At 39.7% G+C, this 18,870-nt stretch overlaps 2 protein-coding genes and 1 long non-coding RNA gene across 3 annotated transcripts; 2 read left to right on the plus strand and 1 right to left on the minus strand.

Annotated features, from left to right (window-relative positions):
• Positions 1 to 4,199: 4,199 nt before the first annotated feature.
• On the minus strand, positions 4,200 to 5,585 carry LOC146697243 (uncharacterized). The gene is made up of 3 exons (XM_085475865.1): positions 5,050 to 5,585; positions 4,559 to 4,666; positions 4,200 to 4,445 (listed from the first exon to the last, which is right to left on the minus strand). The coding sequence occupies exons 1-3, from the start codon at positions 5,276 to 5,278 to the stop codon at positions 4,291 to 4,293; spliced, it is 492 nt and encodes a 163-aa protein (XP_085331991.1). The 5' UTR covers positions 5,279 to 5,585; the 3' UTR covers positions 4,200 to 4,290.
• A 2,643-nt stretch (positions 5,586 to 8,228) lies between these two features.
• LOC146697244 (uncharacterized) lies at positions 8,229 to 11,290 on the plus strand. Its single transcript, XM_085475866.1, has 3 exons — positions 8,229 to 8,791; positions 9,535 to 9,642; positions 9,736 to 11,290. Exons 1-3 carry the CDS (start codon positions 8,746 to 8,748, stop codon positions 9,882 to 9,884), a joined length of 303 nt encoding a protein of 100 aa, XP_085331992.1. The 5' UTR covers positions 8,229 to 8,745; the 3' UTR covers positions 9,885 to 11,290.
• Positions 11,291 to 11,749: 459 nt separating this feature from the next.
• LOC146697245 (uncharacterized) lies at positions 11,750 to 18,760 on the plus strand. Its single transcript, XR_014923385.1, has 3 exons — positions 11,750 to 11,811; positions 18,342 to 18,449; positions 18,550 to 18,760. It is a non-coding gene; the product is annotated as an uncharacterized LOC146697245 (long non-coding RNA).
• The last annotated feature ends 110 nt before the right edge of the window (positions 18,761 to 18,870 follow it).

The raw sequence follows: 18,870 nt of genomic DNA on the forward strand, positions 1-18,870 counted from the left end.
CTACTGTGAAGCATGGGGGTGGAAACATCATGCTATGGGGCTGTTTTACTGCCAAGGGGACAGGACGACTGATCCGTGTTAAGGACGGAATGAATGGGGCCATGTATCGTGAGATTTTGAGCCAAAACCTCCTTCCATCAGTGAGAACTTTGAAGATGAAACGCGGCTGGGTCTTCCAACATGACAATGATCCAAAACACACCGCCCGGGCAACAAAGGAGTGGCTCCGTAAGAAGCATTTGAAAGTCCTGGAGTGGCCTAGCCAGTCTCCAGACCTCAACCCCATAGAAAATCTGTGGCGGGAGTTGAAAGTCCGTGTTGCTCGGCGACAGCCCCAAAACATCACTGCTCTCGAGAAGATCTGCATGGAGGAATGGGCCAAAATACCAGCTACTGTGTGTGCAAACCTGGTAAAGACCTATAGTAAACGTTTGACCTCTGTTATTGCCAACAAAGGTTATGTTGCAAAGTATTGAGTTGTATTTTTGTTATTGACCAAATACTTATTTTCCACCCTGATTTACGAATAAATTCTTTACAAATCCTACCATGTGGATTCATGGATTTTTTTTTCACATTCTGTCTCTCACAGTTGAAGTGTACCTCTGGTGCAAATTACTGACCTCTGTCATCATTTTAGGTGGGGGAACTTGCACAATCGGTGGCTGACTAAATACTTTTTTGCCCCACTGTATGTGATGAGACTGACAGGGTGGAGTCCAGGTTGAAATTAGGAGTGCCCTACATCAGTGAGGCCAGCATAGTTAGCTTGGTGGTCAAAGAAGATAAAATGGGAGAATGTTTCAAAAGCTGCTGAAAGTGCCAGAAAAATGAGGACGCTGATGTGGTCTGATTTTTAATCTTGATGAGAGAAGTTTTGGTGCTGTTCAAAAGGTTCATGAAGAGGCACGCTTTGCTGGAGTTGCGCAATGACTGCTTTTTTCCAGGATTTTAGTGATGAATGTAAGGTTTCAAATTGGGCAGAGGTTACTGTGGTCTTCAGGGTCCACACCAGGTGTTTTGAGAATGGGGAGACAGCAGCTATTTTATTTAACAGAAACTCTCTTTATATGGAGCTATTGCTCATGTCAACTATGATGGGCCACAGGGTGGTTAGGCAAGACTTGACTATGGTTTTTGGCAGATGGAAGACTTGACTTGACTTGACCTCCCTCTCCCCAGCCACCTCCTCCAGCTTGTCCGGGAGAACACCAAGGTGTTCCCAGGCCAGCTGAGAGATATAATCTCTCCAGCGTGTCCTGGGTCTGCCCCGAGGTGTCCTCCCAGTGGGACATGACTTTTCCAGGAGCTATCCTTATCAGATGCCCAAACCACCTCAACTGGTTCCTTTCGAGGTGACGGAGCAGCGGCTCTACTCTGAGCCCGTCCCGGATGGCTGAACTCCTCACCCTATGTGTAAGGGAGAGGCCAGCCACCTTTCAGAGGAAGCCCATTTCTGCTGCTTGTATCCGTGATGTCGTTCTTTCAGTCACTACTTACAGCTCATGACTCATAGCTGAGGATAGGGGCATAGATCGACTGTGGCTGCGAACCATTCCAGTGCAAGCTGGAGGCCATCAACTGATGAAGTTTTATGGTAAAAAAAAATGTATATTTTAGAAACGTAGTTTTATTTTTCTACTGCCTTGACTCCCCCACTACTCTCCCCGTTTTAGAAGGGTTTCCCTTCTGATAGAACTGCGTAACATATAGATTAAAAAAGCTTTATTTTGTGAAAAACTGAAATCTGGAAATTTAAGTTGTTTCCTATTATGTTTTTACATTTATAGATTAGAAAGATAGATAGAAGGAAGAGAAGCAAGAGGAGGAACCGTCATGGAAGGACAAGTACCTCCACGGTATGTACCTCAGCAGGTGGAGGATGTGGCTGAAATCCAAAAATCCTATCAGTGGCTGGACAAAGCTGGACTGAAAGACAGCACAGAGGCACTAATCTTGGCAGCACAGGAACAAGCTCTGAGCACAAGATCCATAGAGGCAGCGGTCTATCACATCAGGCAAGATCACAGGTGCAGGCTGTGTAAAGATGCCCCTGAGACAATCCAGCACATAACAGCAGAGCGCAAGATGCTAGCAGGAAGGGAATACTGTACATGCAACGCCATAACCAAGTGGCCAGCATTGTATAGAGAAACATCTGTGCTGAGTATAGCTGGAAGTCCCAAGGTCAAAGTAGAGGGTGGTCCAGAATTACCTTGCTAAGATCCTGTGGGATCCTTCCTTCCAGATGCAGACGGAAAACATGGTGATAGCTAACCTGCCAGACATAGTAGTGGTTGACAAGCGGAGGAAGACGGCTGTAGTGATAGATTTAGCAACACCGAATGACAGCAACGTCAGGAAGAAGGAACATTAGAAGCTGGGCTTAGAGAAGAGCTGGAGAAGATGCGGACAGTTGTGGTAACAGTGGTTCAAGTGGTAATCGGAGCACTAGGTGCAGTGAGCTTGAAGGATAGACCAACGAGACAGGAATTTTTGAATAAAAAAAATAAATGTATTCTATGCATCAAATAAACAGAAGACCGGATCATTTATAGATAAAATTTTTCTTTTTCTTTTTTTTCTTTTTCTTTTTTTGTGTCCCGTTTGGATCTTTAGCCATCAGAATTGTTGTCTTAAGGCCAAGAAAGATGCCAAGTGGATTTATTTTACCAAGTGGATCATCATGGCCTTGCCATATTGGTCCATTTGATTGACCTTTATTATAATTATGTATTTATTTTATTTTCAGTTGCTACAAACGGGACAGACATGACTGGGGGATAGGACAGGGAGAAAGAATGAAAGAAAGAGAGGGAGAGAAAGAAAACCAGAGGGGAGAAGAGACTGTGAGAAAGTGGGGAAGAAAGAAAAAAACAAACAAAACACCTGGATCACCTGTATGGAGAAAAAAAAACAGAAGCGAAAGCAAACAAAAAAAGAGCAACATAATAAATACAGCACCATCACGATAAACTAGCTAGCAGTAGATAACAGTAGATACTGAATATTAAACGATATTGTGCAGCACGCAAGATAGACAGCGCACAATGTGCTTAGAGGCAGCAGCCAAGAAAGGTGTAGTCCGCGTCTGTGAACACCCGTGTGTACACCTGTGTGCACACCTGTGTGGATCAGCATGCTTGTATTCCAAAGGTTTCTCCATGTAACGATCTGCTAGGGAGTGTGGGGAGCCATAGCCCCGTCCCCCAGGGCATGAAGCAGGTATGGAGGAGATCCAGGCCCCCGACATCCAGAGGCCCCAGAGTACGAGGACCCGAGGAGGACCACCAAAAGGGGGGGGAACCGTGCCACCCTTCTGGGAAGAGCTGAGTAGAGCCCCAAAGAGGTCACCCAGCAGCTACGGAGCAGAGGCCAGAGGGGGTTGCAGTGGCGTGCCCGCAGGCTCTGCCGGCAGCTGTGCCAGAGGGACCGAGCTTCAGGCCCAGAGGCCTGAGGGCACCCCACCCCCCGGAAGGGGCCCAGCCGGGCCACAGGCACCAGGCCCCGCCAATCGGCCACCAGGCTACATAAATGAGCGCCCAGCCCCAGTCGACAAGGACCACCAACACACCAACGTCTGAGGGCATCAGCCACCGGCAGGGAGTGTGGTGAGGGGAGAATTTTGCTTTCTAATTATACCGTCTTCATTTTCACTTCTCACTCTGGCTTCATTGGTTCATATTTCTGCACTGAATTCATCTGCAACAACTGCAGCAACACAACAGCAAACCAACCAAATGAGAGCTGGTGCACATTCTGTACGAGCTTATTGTATTTTTCTGACTTTTGTATTCTAATGGTTTAAGTTTCAGTTTAGGTTATTTTTGGCTTTCCAATTTTGCAGTTTATTCTCTGTGAGGTTCCTCTTGTGTGTTTGTCTCACCCCTGTTTTGCCTATGTGAGTCTGTCGTGTCATCTGCTTTTTTGTCTCACTTCCCCGCGTGTAGGCGTATTGACTCTCGCGTTTCCTGTGTGTCCCTCTCTCTTACTCACTCCCTTGCCCTTTTTGTGTCTTAGTGAGAGAAATCTGAAACAGCTGCAGTTAAAACATATCAATCAAAAAATATACAAAGGTATTTTCTGGTTGCGTTTTTATTTGCTTTAGGAAAACTTAACGCTGAAGCAATACAGTATTTGAATAGGACCCTGAATTCATTTGACTAAGATCAAAATGTCAAGGACAATTTTGCTTCAAATGATGGTACACAAAATGTATTTATTCTTCAGTTGTACAAAATAAAAGCAGAAAGCAGGACAAAAACAGAAAAACAACATCATTCCACGGCCTCAGAAAAGAAATTTGAGGATGGCTGAAGATACCAACAGTAGCAAAGCACTGGGACCAGTTGGAGCAGTGCTGTTACACAGGTCCCCTTCACAGCAAGCCATAGCACCACCACAAATTGCACTGGTTTGGCAGCCTTTTGTAACCAAGTTATAACCTGCAAGACATGAGGAGAAAACTCTCAGAAACCACTTCAAAGCATGCTGTGTAGCATCACTGTGCATGCTTGGGCTTCTCAGTTATCAAGTCTGATGTGAGAAAACGACTCACCGTCTACTCTGAGAGAGAAACAACGGTTGAAGATGACGGCACAAGATTTGCTGTCTATGCAGGACTTAGGATCAGCGGCTGTACATGTGTAGCATCGTAATCCACATACTATAGAAACAAACAACACACTTTCACATGTCCTTGTAATTATTTCTGGGTTTATATTTCCATTTTATACCTCTTGATGAGAGCTGGAAGAAAATGGGAAGTGAAAAAAAATAAAACAGGAAATCCTTAAAGTTTTGCATAAAGCAAATACTAATTAAAACTTAAACAATTGTTTTTAAACGTATTAAATAATTTCTATAACAACTAAACTCTTCATATATAATTTAACAACATATATAATTTGTCTGTTTCTGTTTCCTCACAGTCTGGCCATTGAGGTTTTTAACTTTCCCTTTCCTTACAGGCTTTAAGACCACCATTAACAATCGATACATTTGTTTATCTGTCAAAGCACACAGGACCAACATGAAATATTCTCTTACCTGCAGACAGAGTCACACACAGAATCAGAGCTCGATAAAGCTGCATCATGAACTCAGTTTGATAATCAGTCTTACAGGGAAAAAAGCTGTGGCTAAGCCTTTCTTTCTTAGTGAAACTTTCACGGTTTTGTTCTGACAATCTGAGAATTTGCATTTCTTCACAAAGCTTTCTAAGAAGTGACCTGAATAACAGTGGCCCCTTAAGTGACCTCACTGCCAGACTCACCATTTTTGGAAATAGAGGCGAGAACTAGGGCGTTACAGCCAATAGGACTGCTCCTGACTAAGCATCACTTATATAAAAAAAATATGTGTAAAACTTGAGTTTAAATGGTTTTATTTTCATAGTTAAAAAAAAGAAATTTCATAAGAAAAGTCTGTTTACTGAAATACAGTTTTGTTTTTCTTTGTTTTTCAATAAGCAGCTGAAAGGTGCTGATGAGACAAATCTAAAGGAAGTTTCAACATAGAACATCAGTATTGTATCACTGATCTCATGACTGCTCAGAAGGAAGAACGAGTTTGACACCTACTGGTATTTTTAGACGTCCGTTGTCTTCACTGTTGCTGTTTGGTCTGTTTTAGGAAATGATCATGGTTTGTATTAAATTCAGAAGGCAAACTCAACTTTTCCATCGATCTTATTTTTCCCGTGAGATGTAAAAAAAGATTTTTATAAAGCCTATATTTCAAAATCAGCAAAAAAAACCTGAACACAGTGGTCATTACTAACGATCACAAAACAAAGTTCGGAGATAAGACTTTCACGTTTAGATTCCAATTTTTTTCTTAAAGAAAAATGAGATTAGATTAGATTCTCTCTTATTTTACCTTGGGCTTCATTTAATGTTCTTCTCAGTTTGTCCTTTAGCGCCCTCAGGCTGTCTTTTTCTGCAACAACAAAACACATGGGCTATAGAGGAAACGATTCAAAGGAGTCTTCAGCTGGCATGGCTTCATGTCAGTGTTAGTGAACCAGCTTTGCACTTGAGTGCAAGCCTTGCGAGTCCAAGCCCATCCAAAAATGCCTCTTCAGCTGAATGCTATTCTGATGTGCTTTTATGCTACAAATACAATTAAATCTTAAAGTCTGACAATGAAACACCCACACTGCCAATAAATCAGCGCAGTTACAACAAGGCTCAATCTAATAATTCTGTTTAAAGTATATATTATGGTATCCATAGTGATAAAGATAAAGCATGATTGTGGATATTAGCCCACCACTGAAGCTCAGCAGCTAAGACTTGCATTTACCTTGCTGGTTCTGGTCCTACTTTGGAGTGAAAAAGCAGCCATTCAATCAAAACATTAAAAGCAAATTGAACTGTGCTGATTCTGAACCTGTTTGCAGTTTGGTATTTCTGGCTATAGCTCATTAAGTGCACCACACATTTATGGGGCTAATATAAATACCAGTTCTGGACATGATTTAGAGGAGACTGCTTATTCTTAAATGTCTTGTGTATTCTGTCAAATAGTTTAATTGTGTTTAGTTTATTAAAAATTTTAATAAACCACATAATTAGGCACTCCTCTTCAGCTGCTCCTTAAAATCACATGGCAGCACCTCGATACATTGAGGCGTGTAAAGATGGTCAAGAACACCTGCTGAAGCTCAAATCCAACATCAGAGTGTAGAAAAAAAGATTATTTAAGTGACTTTAAACACCTTGTTGAGGTCAGAGGAGAATAGCCAGACTGACTGCTTTAGGCTGATAGGAACAACAGCAAGTCGAAAAACCAACTGTTACAACTAATGTATGCAGAAGGGCATCTTTCAATGCACAAAGCAGATGGGCTACAGCAGCAGAAGAGCACGCTGGGTCTGTCAGCTTTGCACCATAATGTGAAGCTGACAAATCTTCCACAGCTGTGTAATGCTAACATAGACGGAAGTCTCAAAGGAATGTTTGCAGAACCTTGTTGAATTTATGTAATAGAGAATTAAGGCAATTCTGAAAGCGTGCCTAACCAAGTACTGCTCAGATATACTTACTGAAGTAGCTGGTGAATGCATCACCTCCTCAGTATCATTATAAATGCACACTTTGCGTACTTGTAAATGTTTATAGCAGTTTATCATCTTATTTGGCCATGAAACCCTTTACCATCTGCAGGTGTGAGGTGTATGAGGAAATGAAAACTTTCCTGATAAAACCTTTTGAGATACTGAGAAATGAGCCAAGTGTCTGTGTGCAGTCATCCTCTTACATCGTGTGTTTCTCTCTTTCTTCCAAAATGAAACTGTTCAGAGCTCTGATCCTGTTTTTGACTCTGTCCTCGGGTAGGCTGTATGTTAAAATTATTATATGAATGAATTTCTTTCCATTTAGTAAAACTGTAAATGACACAAAGGTAATCGAAGGATAGCAAGACCACCTTGAAAAGCACAACTGAACCATGATTGTTAAGTGATAGAGAAAATTTGCCATTTATCAAATTTTCTCTTTCTCCTTTGTTTTTCTTGCTGAACGTTTTCTGGGAATTAAAAATAAAGTTGCTTTATTCTAAAAATGAAAGTGTGAAGTGAACATTAAAGATATAGTACTCAAGTTGTGATTAGTTATCACACAAAAGAAATGCTTTCTTCCAGATCTACTAAAAAATAAAACAAATAGAAAACCTTCATGACTGTCTTCCTGCAATAAAGAGGATAATCCAGGTTAATATTTGAGTCAGTGTTACCAATAGGTCACTTAGACCACGGCTGGCTAAACAATAAAAACACAGATCACTCCAGTCTTCCTCCTTCAGATCTGATTCAAGGCCAATTTACTTTGAGACTGCTAAGTTCCTGTGTTTACGTACCCGGTGACCTTGTGTGAATTATAGCTCCACCTATTATCTGTTCTCCCACTTCACACTTGTCTTTCCAATCTTTTTAATCAAATTTTGATTTGATCTAAACTTGACAGAAATATTGCCAAACCATGTAGTGATAACATAACGGATGATAAATTCAACATTTATCATTTACCTATAAAATAGTAACATGATGTATTTATCCACTGGATGGACCCTTTTTACACAATACAAGCGCTGTCTAATTGGCCCACACACATACTCCATGTGATGTAACTTAAATGGTTCACTAGCTTGTGTGTCAGTCCTATGAGCTGCTGTGAAGGGAACTTGTCCCAACTGGTCCCAGTGGTATGTTTCTGCTAGTTTCTTAATCATGTTTTACTTTGTTCTTAACTAAAAATTACAATCCAGGAATAATAAATGATTTTCTAACAATGTAAAATATATCAGTTACTGTTCTGTCAGGTATATATTCAATAAAATCAGAATAATACTTTGATTGCTGAATTGTTTAACTACTTGTGTTCTGCATTTTGTATCATTAAATAAAAAGAGTTTTGTGATGAGCTGTAAATAAATAAATAAAAACAGGACAGAGCAAATATGAGCATTTTGCAGAATGATACTTTTGCAGTATCATTCCTGTGTATCTTAGCAACAGTGATTATTCGGTAGCATTAACTTCTTTTGTGAACATATTGCACAAGTGCAGATGTGCACATAAATGAAAGTAATATTGAGTCCACTCAGAGTGACCTGAACTTCTCAAGAGGGGAGGGGCTTCAGTACCATGCTACTCACTTTCTGAGAAACTGAAACTGAAGAGCTGAACAAAGCCTACTTAACCTGTCCTCCTCGCACATCGTGTACTTCTTTCTTATTCTCACCATGAAGCTTCTTGGAGCTCTGATCCTGGTTTTGAGTTTGTCCACAGGTAAGAGCAGTTTATGATTGGTTTGTCTTGTTCTTTACCAGATAATCAGATACTCACTGGTCATTTCAGCTCTTCTATTTTTATACTAAACTGTAAGAGACATGAAACTGAAGAGAGGTTCAGATCACCTTGAAAAGCACATCTGAACCACAATTCTTCTGTGATGTGAAAAAAAAGAAAGAATAAATTTTTAAAAATGGATGACTTTGTAACTTTTGTACTATTAAAAGTTTGATTTAAAATACACTATAGTCATGTGCAGATGCAAAACTATTTAAAAATGCCTTTACAAATCAAATTATGGAGCTCACTGTATTTTGTAATAGAAACGGCAGATCCTGAAGGCCCTTTTACATATGACACGGCATGCCCAGCGCTGCGCTCTAAAAACACATTCATTTCTATTGCTTGCACCACAAAGGGCTATTTACCTGCATATACTCTATAGATCTGCAGGGTATTATTTTATCTAATCTGGGTTATTATTGTTGGGTTGTTATTATTGTCTTTGGGATTTTTAAAAAATAAAACTCCTGGTCCAGTTCTATTTTCTTTCTCTCTCTCTCTTTTAATTTCCTGTTGCATTCTCTGAGCTGTGGTACCACGAACTTTATGAGAAGCCTTTTCTCTGAATGAAAAAAAGCTTTTCTGGATCTCATTAAGACATCTGCAGTCTAATGGATGATGCTTTGTATTTGGAGAATCTTCATCTATGAATGACAGCTTTCTTTGTTTCTCTGCAGCATGTGGATTAAAATGCTATGTATGTGCACTCTCTGACCCTCACTCCTGCACTGATGTCTTAACTTGTCCTGCTGGTATGGACCGATGTTTCAGCCTTACTACAAGCGGTAAGTTGTTCTGCAGTGTATTAAGAAGTGTTTAAAGCTGTAAATCATACATTTTATGAGCTGAAACGGAGGTTTTACCATCATGTCTTACAGGTACCGTCATTAAGGGCTGCCAGTTCACTAGCTTGTGTGTCAGTCCTATGAGCTGCTGTGAAGGGAACTTGTGCAACAGTGCTATCCCAACTGGTCCCAGTGCTATGCTCCTGCTGGTGTCTTCAGCCATAATCACCATCTTCCTCTGAAGCTCTGGAACAACTACATCTTAATCATGTTTTACTTTGTTCTTCACCAAAATCTACAATCCATGAATAACTTCTAAAAAACTAACAATGTAAAAGATGTTATTTACTGTACTGTTGGTTATATTTTCAGTATAATCAGAATAATGCTTTGATTTGTTTAATTAAATCGAAAACAGATTTGTTGTTGCTGTAAATTTAAAATAAAAAAACAGGACAGATAAAATATGAGCATTTCTTATAATTCATGTGGCTGGTTGATAAGGATGGACAAAGCTCACTTTAAGATTTTCAAACTCCATAATGTTTGGGACAAAGATGAAATTTTTGTAGTTTTACCACAGTTTTCATTTAAATCAGTCAATATGTGACTGAAGTGCAGGCATCCAGTTTTCTCTGAAGGAGGCAGGACTATCATTGTCAAAGTCGAGGTACCTGATTGTCAAGAGATATTTTCAGGAATACAGTACATACACTGAGAATTTACAACAAAGTGCAAACAACTAGTTACACTTAAGAAAAGGAAGGTCGAATTAGACTTTGCCAAAAAAAACATCTAAAGGAGTCTGCACAGTCTGAAAAATTCTTATGCAGATGAAACCAAAGTGAACTCATACAAGAATGATGAGAAGAGAGAAGTTTGGAGAAGATAAATGTTTCATAATGTAAAACACATCATCTGTCAAACATGGTGGAGGAAATATTACAGCTTTTATGGCTACCAGTGGATCCAGGTCACCAATTCTTATTCATGGTGTGATTGCTAAAAGAAGCAGCAGGATGAATTCTGAAGTGTGCAGTGCTGCACTCAGATTCAGGCAAGTTCTTGTCAGCTTTTTGAATGTTGGTTTAATTTGATGTTTTTGATTTATATTTAAGTCCTTGAGGTTAAGTAGTTTATTTTCTATTATACCAAAGTTGCGGTTATAGTTTATAGTTTTTCAGATTCCCCTTGTGTCTTCTACCCCTGTGTTTCAAGTTTCCCTCACCCTTCATGTGTTTCATGTTTGTGTGTCTTATGTTATCAAGTTCGTGTTGTCATCTCTGCATTCCATGCTGTTTCCTGTTTTATTGTGAAAGTCCTTGTTCTGTGTGCAGTGTGTCCAGTTTTGCTTCCCCTTGTCTCGTTAGGTCTGATTTGTCCCAGCTTTGTTCCCACCTGTTCCCCATCCCCTCATTATCTCTCTGTGTATTTAAGTCCTCTGTCCTCTTTTGTTCAGTATCAGGCTGTCTGTTGTCTGACGGTTCCATGTTCCCGGTGTCGGTGTATCCATGCAGCGGTTCATGTGTTGGGTTTTTTATGTTTAGTTTCCCCAGTTTAGGTTATTGTTTATTCTCGTCTTTGTTTGCCTTATGCATTACTTTGTATTTCTTCATCAGCGCATTAAACGGCTCACTTTTTCTTAATACTCAGGTTTTGGTTCCACGTTCCTTTGTGTCTGCATTTTGGGTCCACTCTTCACAAATGTTTACAGTCTGCTTTGGCAAACTGTGACACTTGCTTCATCCAAGTATTAAAAATCATGCCAGTTCGTCCAGTTAATTTTGAAAAGTATTACATGTGGAATATGTGCTAGTGATGGGTCGGTCGCGAACGAAATGGCTCTTAGAGCCGGATCTTTGAAGTGAACGATGCGAGCCGGCTCCTTATTGGGAGCTGTGGGTTTTTTGTTTTGTTTTTTTCCTTTCTCTTGCCCTCTCTTTCACTTTTTTCGCTTCACGCTGCAAGTCACCCTTGTGTTTGCGCTGAGCAGAGATGGCGAGCAGAGCCTTGTGTTTGCACCCCTCCCCCCTCTGCTCAGCGCTGAGCTGAGGGGGCAGGGCGGTAGTTACACTCGCAACAGCAGTAGCACACAACAAGAACAGGAGGGAGAGGGAAAGAAAGACAGCCGGGAGCAACAACAAGAGTCAACACAGTCACATTGGAAAGGTACAGTAAAGAAAATGAGTGACATCAAGAAATGTAGCAAAGTCTGGAGCCATTTCAATCTTACTGACAAAACAAAGGCAGAGTGTAGAGTCTACAAGAAAAGGATATCATATAGAGCTGGCTCCACAAACAACATGCACAGGCACCTAAGAACTGTCCACCCATCAGTGCAATGGGAAGATAAAACACAGTCAGTTGAGTGTGATATTAATATTTCTAAATGCCAACCTTTCCCGTAATTAAAGATCTTGGTGTTCTTTTCCCCCCCTTTTTTTTTCCATATTTTAATTTATATTTTATTGTGTTGTGGTTTGCAGTGTTTTGTGTTGTTTCACTTTAAATTTGTTTAAAAGGAAAAAGCTGAAAATTTAAGTAGTTAAAAGTTGAAATGTATGAAATGTAAATAGTTGGTTTTTGTACTTTATAATTTATTTATTACATTTTATGTGGAGTGAATAAATAAAAGTATATTTACAGTGGCCCCTAGAGACAAAGCACGTACAAACTCCAAAACACAACGGAAGTGCTCCAGGATGCTAGGGGCCGTGTTGAGCTTTTGTTACCTAGTGGCTACACAAGCCAGGAAGTACCAACATTCGGATTGGGTGTGTGGTAGTAACAGGTAAATTAAGTTTTTTTTTTTTTTATTATTATGTATTAATACAAAAACAATAGACAATTTAAGTGATCTAGGTAGCTCTGTTTTGGAAGTTCAGTTAACGCTAGAAATGTGTTTTGGAGTTTGTACGTGCTTTGTCTCTAGGGGCCCCCATAAATATTTATATATAAACATACATAAAGAAAACCACGTTTTTTTACATTACTAATTCCTTTTGTGCATAATTTTATATTGTTGTCCATAATTAATTCATTAAATCAACAAAACAACCTGATGAGCCGATTGGGAGCCGAAAGAGCCGGCTCTTTTTAGTGAGCCGAGCCGAAAGAGCCGGTTCTCTAAAAAGAGCCGGAAATCCCATCACTAATATGTGCACTGTGCTTCACCAAAGTCTTTATACAGGAAGGTCTCTCCACCAGGCAGAAACTTTAGAATGCCTCAAGGTACTTATGTGGGCAGTCAATGCATCTACATTTGTCACATTTCACCTCTAAAATAAGGGTTTTAAACTCTTCTCTGAAAGACTGTTTGCAGTCTCTCTCCTATATTGTCTTGGGTTTCATTTAATCATGTTCTTTTCAGTTCTGTGCTCTAGCACTATCAAGGGGTTTTTCTCTGCAACAACACATCAAATCAGCTATCAAGGAAACCATTCAATAGAGTCTTAAACTGGCATGGCTCCATGTCAGTATTAGTGAGTCCAAGGGCGTAGATTTGGTTTTGGCATTGGTGGGGACGGATGATTCAACCACTGAACCCTGCCCTGTTTCTTTTTTTTTCCCTTTTTGTCTTTGCTTCTTGATTTTAAAAAAAAAGGAGAAATATACTTGCCTACATATGCTATTTTGCGTGCTTTTAAACCATTTAAAATTACAGTTCATAGTTTTATATGTGAATTATATAATGTTAAATTACTATTAAACAAATGACTGACTAAGTATTTTAGGCTTTAGTTTACTCTAGCTATATTCCATATAAATCAGGTATCATACAAAATAAAAAATAGCTTCAAATACAGTCATGACAATAAAAGAATATGACTTTAAGAACTTAACAACATTACTTCAGTTATACTACACCAACATCTGTTATATTTTGGCACTAAGGAAACACTGAATGACCTGGTGGTTTTTGTCCATAAAACTACTCATCTAAGATTACCACAAAGTAAAAGATCTCTCAGCAAAATTATGCAACAGTTTAGGCACACAATTGCCCCGATCAAGTCAGTGAGCTGGGATTTTTTATTCTAAACATGAACTACTGTTACAGCAACAGACATGGACTACTGGTGTCCCACACAACAACTCAATGTCCACTATGTGAAGGAGCCAAACACATGCCTGCTCCTCTCGTTAACTGAGATAAACTGCTGCCATATTTGTTTTACATCTATACTGTCCAGTCTCTCCTGGTGGACATGGCATACAGCAGCATTGTTTAATCTCATTTGAGTCATTGTTAACCTTAGCCATCTTTTTAGTCTTCTGAGAGCACTGAAGCTTCTTTCGGCCTCAGTACATGCGTTTTATCCTCAGATTACAATTATTATTCTGTGCTTGATGTGCCTCACCTTTGGCCCTGGCTCTTCCCCTCTGACTGCACTAGGACATATTGCCACCTGATAAAATAACACATTGATTCGTGCCATATAAAAAGTGAGACATGTCAATTCAGATTCTTTGTCAAATATAAACTAATGAATCAATTTACATCAGCAGCCTAACAATTGTTATGATAATAAATACTAGTTAATCTATAGCACCAAATCATCAGTCAGTCACCCGTGACCTCGCCTCTTCACCTCTGTCAGAGCTACAACATGGCAGAGCTGCCTCTGTCACCTGATAAATAACAGTGAGACATTCCAAATACATGCAGTCACACATGTGCTTCAAATACAGTAATGAACCTTTCTTAAATAGATAACTATCATATCTGATATCATATCTCACAGTACAATAATATTGAATGGGTTGCATTGTTGTATTTTGTCATGTTTCTCAGGTCTTTGTCTGAATTTCTACGAACATTATTGCTAAGGATTGTCTTATTGCATTGGAGTCACACTGGGTTAAATATGTACACTTGAGTTTTAAGGGGTATTTATTATTTTCTTCTTTTTTTTGGGTTGTATGGAAGCCCCAAACGCAATTTCATTGTTCTTGACAATGACAATAAATAAATACTACTACTACAACCAACAAGTCATCATCCAATTTCACCTGTGATCTTGTATCACCATTGCTCTCTATCACCTGACAAATAGGACATACGTGACAATAAGAATAAAATGTGCACCTGCTTCAGTGTTTCTGTCAATTTGTGCAGATCTTGACTCATCAGTAATGTTTGTAGGCTGAGTGCATTTTTAAAACAATTTGTGCAAACTGCACTCCAAGGTGGACTGAATGAGACGTTGACAGATCGTTTTTTTTCTTTTTATCGGGTTTGTTTTTCTTTACTCGAAGAGATTAAATTATTGGTGGAGACATGTCTTTTCCGTCCATGCCAAATCTACGCCCTTGAGTGAGTCAGCTTCGCTGATAAAGGCAGGCCTTGCAAATCCAGACCCGTCCAAAAATGCCTCTCTGCCCCCTCAATTGAATGCTATACTGATGTTCTTTTGTGTTAGAAATACAATTAATTCCTAAAGTCTGACAATAAATGTCTTAAACATCCACACTGGCAATAAGTCAGTGCAGTTACAACTCAAGTTAATTATTCTGCTATTTCAAGTATTAAAAATTATGCTAGTTTGTCCAATTAAGTTAAGCCTCTGAAAAGGTGAAATTGTGTCATTTCCAAACAGCTCCAAACTGTTTTTGTTAAAAATAAATAAATAAAAGACAGCTCCTACTGTATTTGTACACTTCTTTGGGTGTCACAAGGCTTTTCAAAAAAAAGAAGAACATATATGTTTAAAGATTGCCTACCTTCACATTGTACTAAGAATTTGTTCATCATAGATGTATACAGGAGACTTTCACTTTAGTGGTCACAGTTGTGTTGTGTCACACTTTCACCATCAAACAGCCAACAGTACATTATTGTCCAATTAATTTATGCAGTTTTAAATAAAATGCTCTGTGTAAAAAGTAAAATAGAACAGTAACTTGAGTTAAAATTTTCCTTCTTTCATAATTATATATAAATGTATAATATTTTTGCAGATTGATTTTGTCCGGGGTTTTTTTTGTTGTTGTTGTTGTTTTCATAACCGTTATTTTATTATTATGATAAAATGCAAATAGAATTATCACATTTTATCATAATAAAACCTTTGGTTTCATCAGGTCACCTTTCCTGACAGACCGACAGGGAATTAAACATTTAGCCCTTATAAGTTAAAGCAGCCTAGCTGATTGTTGTTGCTGACCATATCCATCCCTTTATGACCACAGTGTACTCATGTTCCAATGACACACAATCTCACAAAGTTCAAATTTTCTCAAACTGGTTTCTTAAATGCAACATAAACGGTCACCAGATTGTAGTTCAATAGAGTAGCCGATCTTTGGAATGTGGTGGAATGGGCCATTTATCTCATGGGTGTACAACAGCTGTGTGAGGCTATCATGTCAACAATCTCTGAGGAATGTTTCAAGCACTTTGTTGAATTGATGCCATCATAGAATTAAGGCACTTCTGGTGATGAAATGAGGTCCAACCAAGTAGAAGCAAGCTATTCTTTTTTTTTTTTTTGCCTGTCCTATTTGGCTCTTTTGCCATCAGAATTGTTGTCTAAAGGCAAAGAAAGATGCCCAACGGATTTACTTTACCAAATTGACCATCCCAGCCTTGCCGTAATGGTCCATTTGATTCACCTTTTATTGTTTATTTTATTTTCACTTACTGAATACGGGACAGACTTGACTGGGGGAAAGAAGGGGAGAAAGAAAGAGGGAAAGAGAAACAGCTGAGAAGAGGGACGGGGGAGAAGGGCAAAAAACAAAAACCAACAGAATGAGCAGAAAAAAAAAAAAGAAAAAAAAGAAATAAAAAATGCATATATCAATCACCTGGATCACCTGCTGAGAAAGAAAAAAGAAAGCAAGCAGAAGAGAACAAGAGTAATAGAATAAACAGCATCACAATGATATATGGGAATATGGCAGTAAATACTAAATATTAAACATTATTGTGCAGCACATAAGATCAACAGAACACAGTGTGCTTTGAGGTAGGAGCCAAAAAGGGTGTAGTTTGTGGGTGTGATCACCCGTGTGTACACCTGTGAGCATGGACGCGCTTGTTTTTTTGTTTTTTGTTTTTAAAAGGTTCCGTCATGTAATGATCTGCTAGAGGGTGTGGGGGGGCCACAGCCCCGTCCTCCAGGGCATGAAGCAGGTATGGAGGAGATCAAAACTCCAGACATCCAGAGACCCCAGAACACAAGAGACCAAGGAAGACCAACAGAGGGGCAGCCGCGCCACTGTCCCAGAAAGAGCTGAGGAGAGTCCCAGATGAGGGCTCACTCAGCAGCCGCGGAGCAAAAGCCAGGGGGAGTTGCAGTGACGCGCCCGTGAGCTCCGCCGGCAGCCAGCCGTGCCTGAGTGACCAAGCCCCAGGCCGAGAGGCCGGGGGCACCCCACCTCCAAAGTGGCCCGAGCGAGCCCCAGGCTCCAGGCCCCGATAAGCGGCCGCCAAGGAGTGAGCCGGTGTGTACCTGGACGCCCATCCCCGGACACAAAGAACCACCAACGCACCGACACCTGAGGGAGTCCGCCACTGGCAGGGGAAGTGGTGGTAGGGGGAGATAGGCCTCCAAACCTTGGAGGGCCTAAGATGTCCCCAGAGAGGTGGCGCCTGACACCCAACCTGACATATAGACACAGACATACAGGCACACACAGATACAAACATCCATTCCCACCCTCATGCTCTCATATGCACTTAGAAGCAAGCTATTCTTAATGAAGTGATCATTTGGTAGCATTAACTTATTTTCTAAACATATTGCGCAGTGTTGCATCAACACAAAGTTAAATTACCCCCTCAACGGGGCGGGGTGTTCAGTACCGTTCTACTCACTTTCTGAGGAATTGAAACTGAAGAGCTGAACAAAGCCTATTTCACTTTCTGTCCTGACACATCGTGTACTTCTTTCTTACTTTTCACCATGAAACCTTTTGGAGCTCTGATCCTGGTTTTTGTCCACTTATGAGCTTATGATTCATTTGTCTTGTTCTTTAGATAATCAGATAATCACTGGTCCTTTCAGCTCTTCCATTTTTAGACCAAACTGTAAGAGACATGATCACCTTGAAAAGCACATCTGAACCACAATCATTCTGTGATGGAAAAAAAAAGCATAACTCTTAAAAAATTAGGTGAATATGTAAGATGTTTTTCCATTGACAGTTTGATTTAAAATACACTATAGTCATGTACAGATGCAAAACTAATTTTAAAAATTGCCTTTTTAAATAAATATATCAAATTATGGAGCTCACAGTATTTTGCAATAGAAATGGCAGATCCTGAAGGCCCCACAGCCCGTAGTACGTGCAGCACTGCGCTCTGAAACGAATTAATTTCAATTGCTTGCACCTCGCAATAAGGTTTCACTTTTCTTTTTGTTGAACTTGAAATTGAATCTTAACAAAAAAGCTATTTACCTGCATGTACTCTATAGATCTGCAGGTTATTATTTTATCTAATCTGGTTCTTGTTGATTTGTTTCTTTATTAATATAAGTCTTGGTCCTTTGCCTTTTCTTTTCTTTCTTTTTTCTTTTCCTGGTGCATTCTCTGAGCTGTGGTACCACGAACTTTATGAGAAGCCTTTTCTCTGAATGAAAAGAAAAAGCTTTTCTTCATCTCATTAAGACATCTGCAGTCTAATGGATGATGCTTTGTATTTGGAGAATCTTCATCCATGTATGACAGCTGTCTTTGTTTCTCTGCAGCATGTGGATTAAAATGCTACGTATGTGCATTCTCTGACCCTCACTCCTGCACTGATGTCTTAACTTGTCCTGCTGGTATGGACCGATGTTTCAGCCTTACTACAAGCGGTAAGTTGTTCTGCAGTGTATTAAGTGTTTAAAGCTGTAAATCATACATTTTATGAACATAGCATTAGTTAAACTGAGGTTTTCCCATCATGTCTTACAGGTACCGTCACTAAAAGCTGCATAAACAGTGTCTCATGTGTCAGTCCTATGAGCTGCTGTGAAGGGAACTTGTGCAACAGTGCTATACCAACTGGTCCCAGTGCTATGCTCCTGCTGATGTATTCAGCCATAATCACCATCTTCCTCTGAAGCTCTGGAACAACTACATCTTAATCATGTTTTACTTTGTTCTTAACTAAAAATTACAATCCAGGAATAGTTAACAACTGGTTCATAAGGATGGGCAAAGTTCCCTTTGAGATTTTCAAACTCCATAATGCTTTGGACAAAGATTTTTTTATAGTTTACCAGAGTTTTCCTC

Source organism: Copadichromis virginalis, linkage group LG12 (assembly GCF_057382275.1).
Source record: "Copadichromis virginalis isolate Kocher_CV1m ecotype Utaka linkage group LG12, C_Virginalis_male_GT1.1, whole genome shotgun sequence".
NCBI classification, from domain to species: domain Eukaryota; kingdom Metazoa; phylum Chordata; class Actinopteri; order Cichliformes; family Cichlidae; genus Copadichromis; species Copadichromis virginalis.

Bases quoted from the DNA above. Each gene is read 5' to 3' on its own strand.
- LOC146697243 (XM_085475865.1), bottom strand. From the start codon at position 5,278: ATGGTGAGTCTGGCAGTGAGGTCACTTAAGGGGCCACTGTTATTCAGG. The intron at 4,667-5,049 runs GTAAGAGAATAT...TTGTTTCTATAG, and splicing joins GTGTGTGACTCTGTCTGCAG to TATGTGGATTACGATGCTAC. The intron at 4,446-4,558 runs GTGAGTCGTTTT...CATGTCTTGCAG, and splicing joins TTTCTCTCTCAGAGTAGACG to GTTATAACTTGGTTACAAAA.
- LOC146697244 (XM_085475866.1), top strand. From the start codon at position 8,746: ATGAAGCTTCTTGGAGCTCTGATCCTGGTTTTGAGTTTGTCCACAG. The intron at 8,792-9,534 runs GTAAGAGCAGTT...GTTTCTCTGCAG, and splicing joins GGTTTTGAGTTTGTCCACAG to CATGTGGATTAAAATGCTAT. The intron at 9,643-9,735 runs GTAAGTTGTTCT...CATGTCTTACAG, and splicing joins TTTCAGCCTTACTACAAGCG to GTACCGTCATTAAGGGCTGC.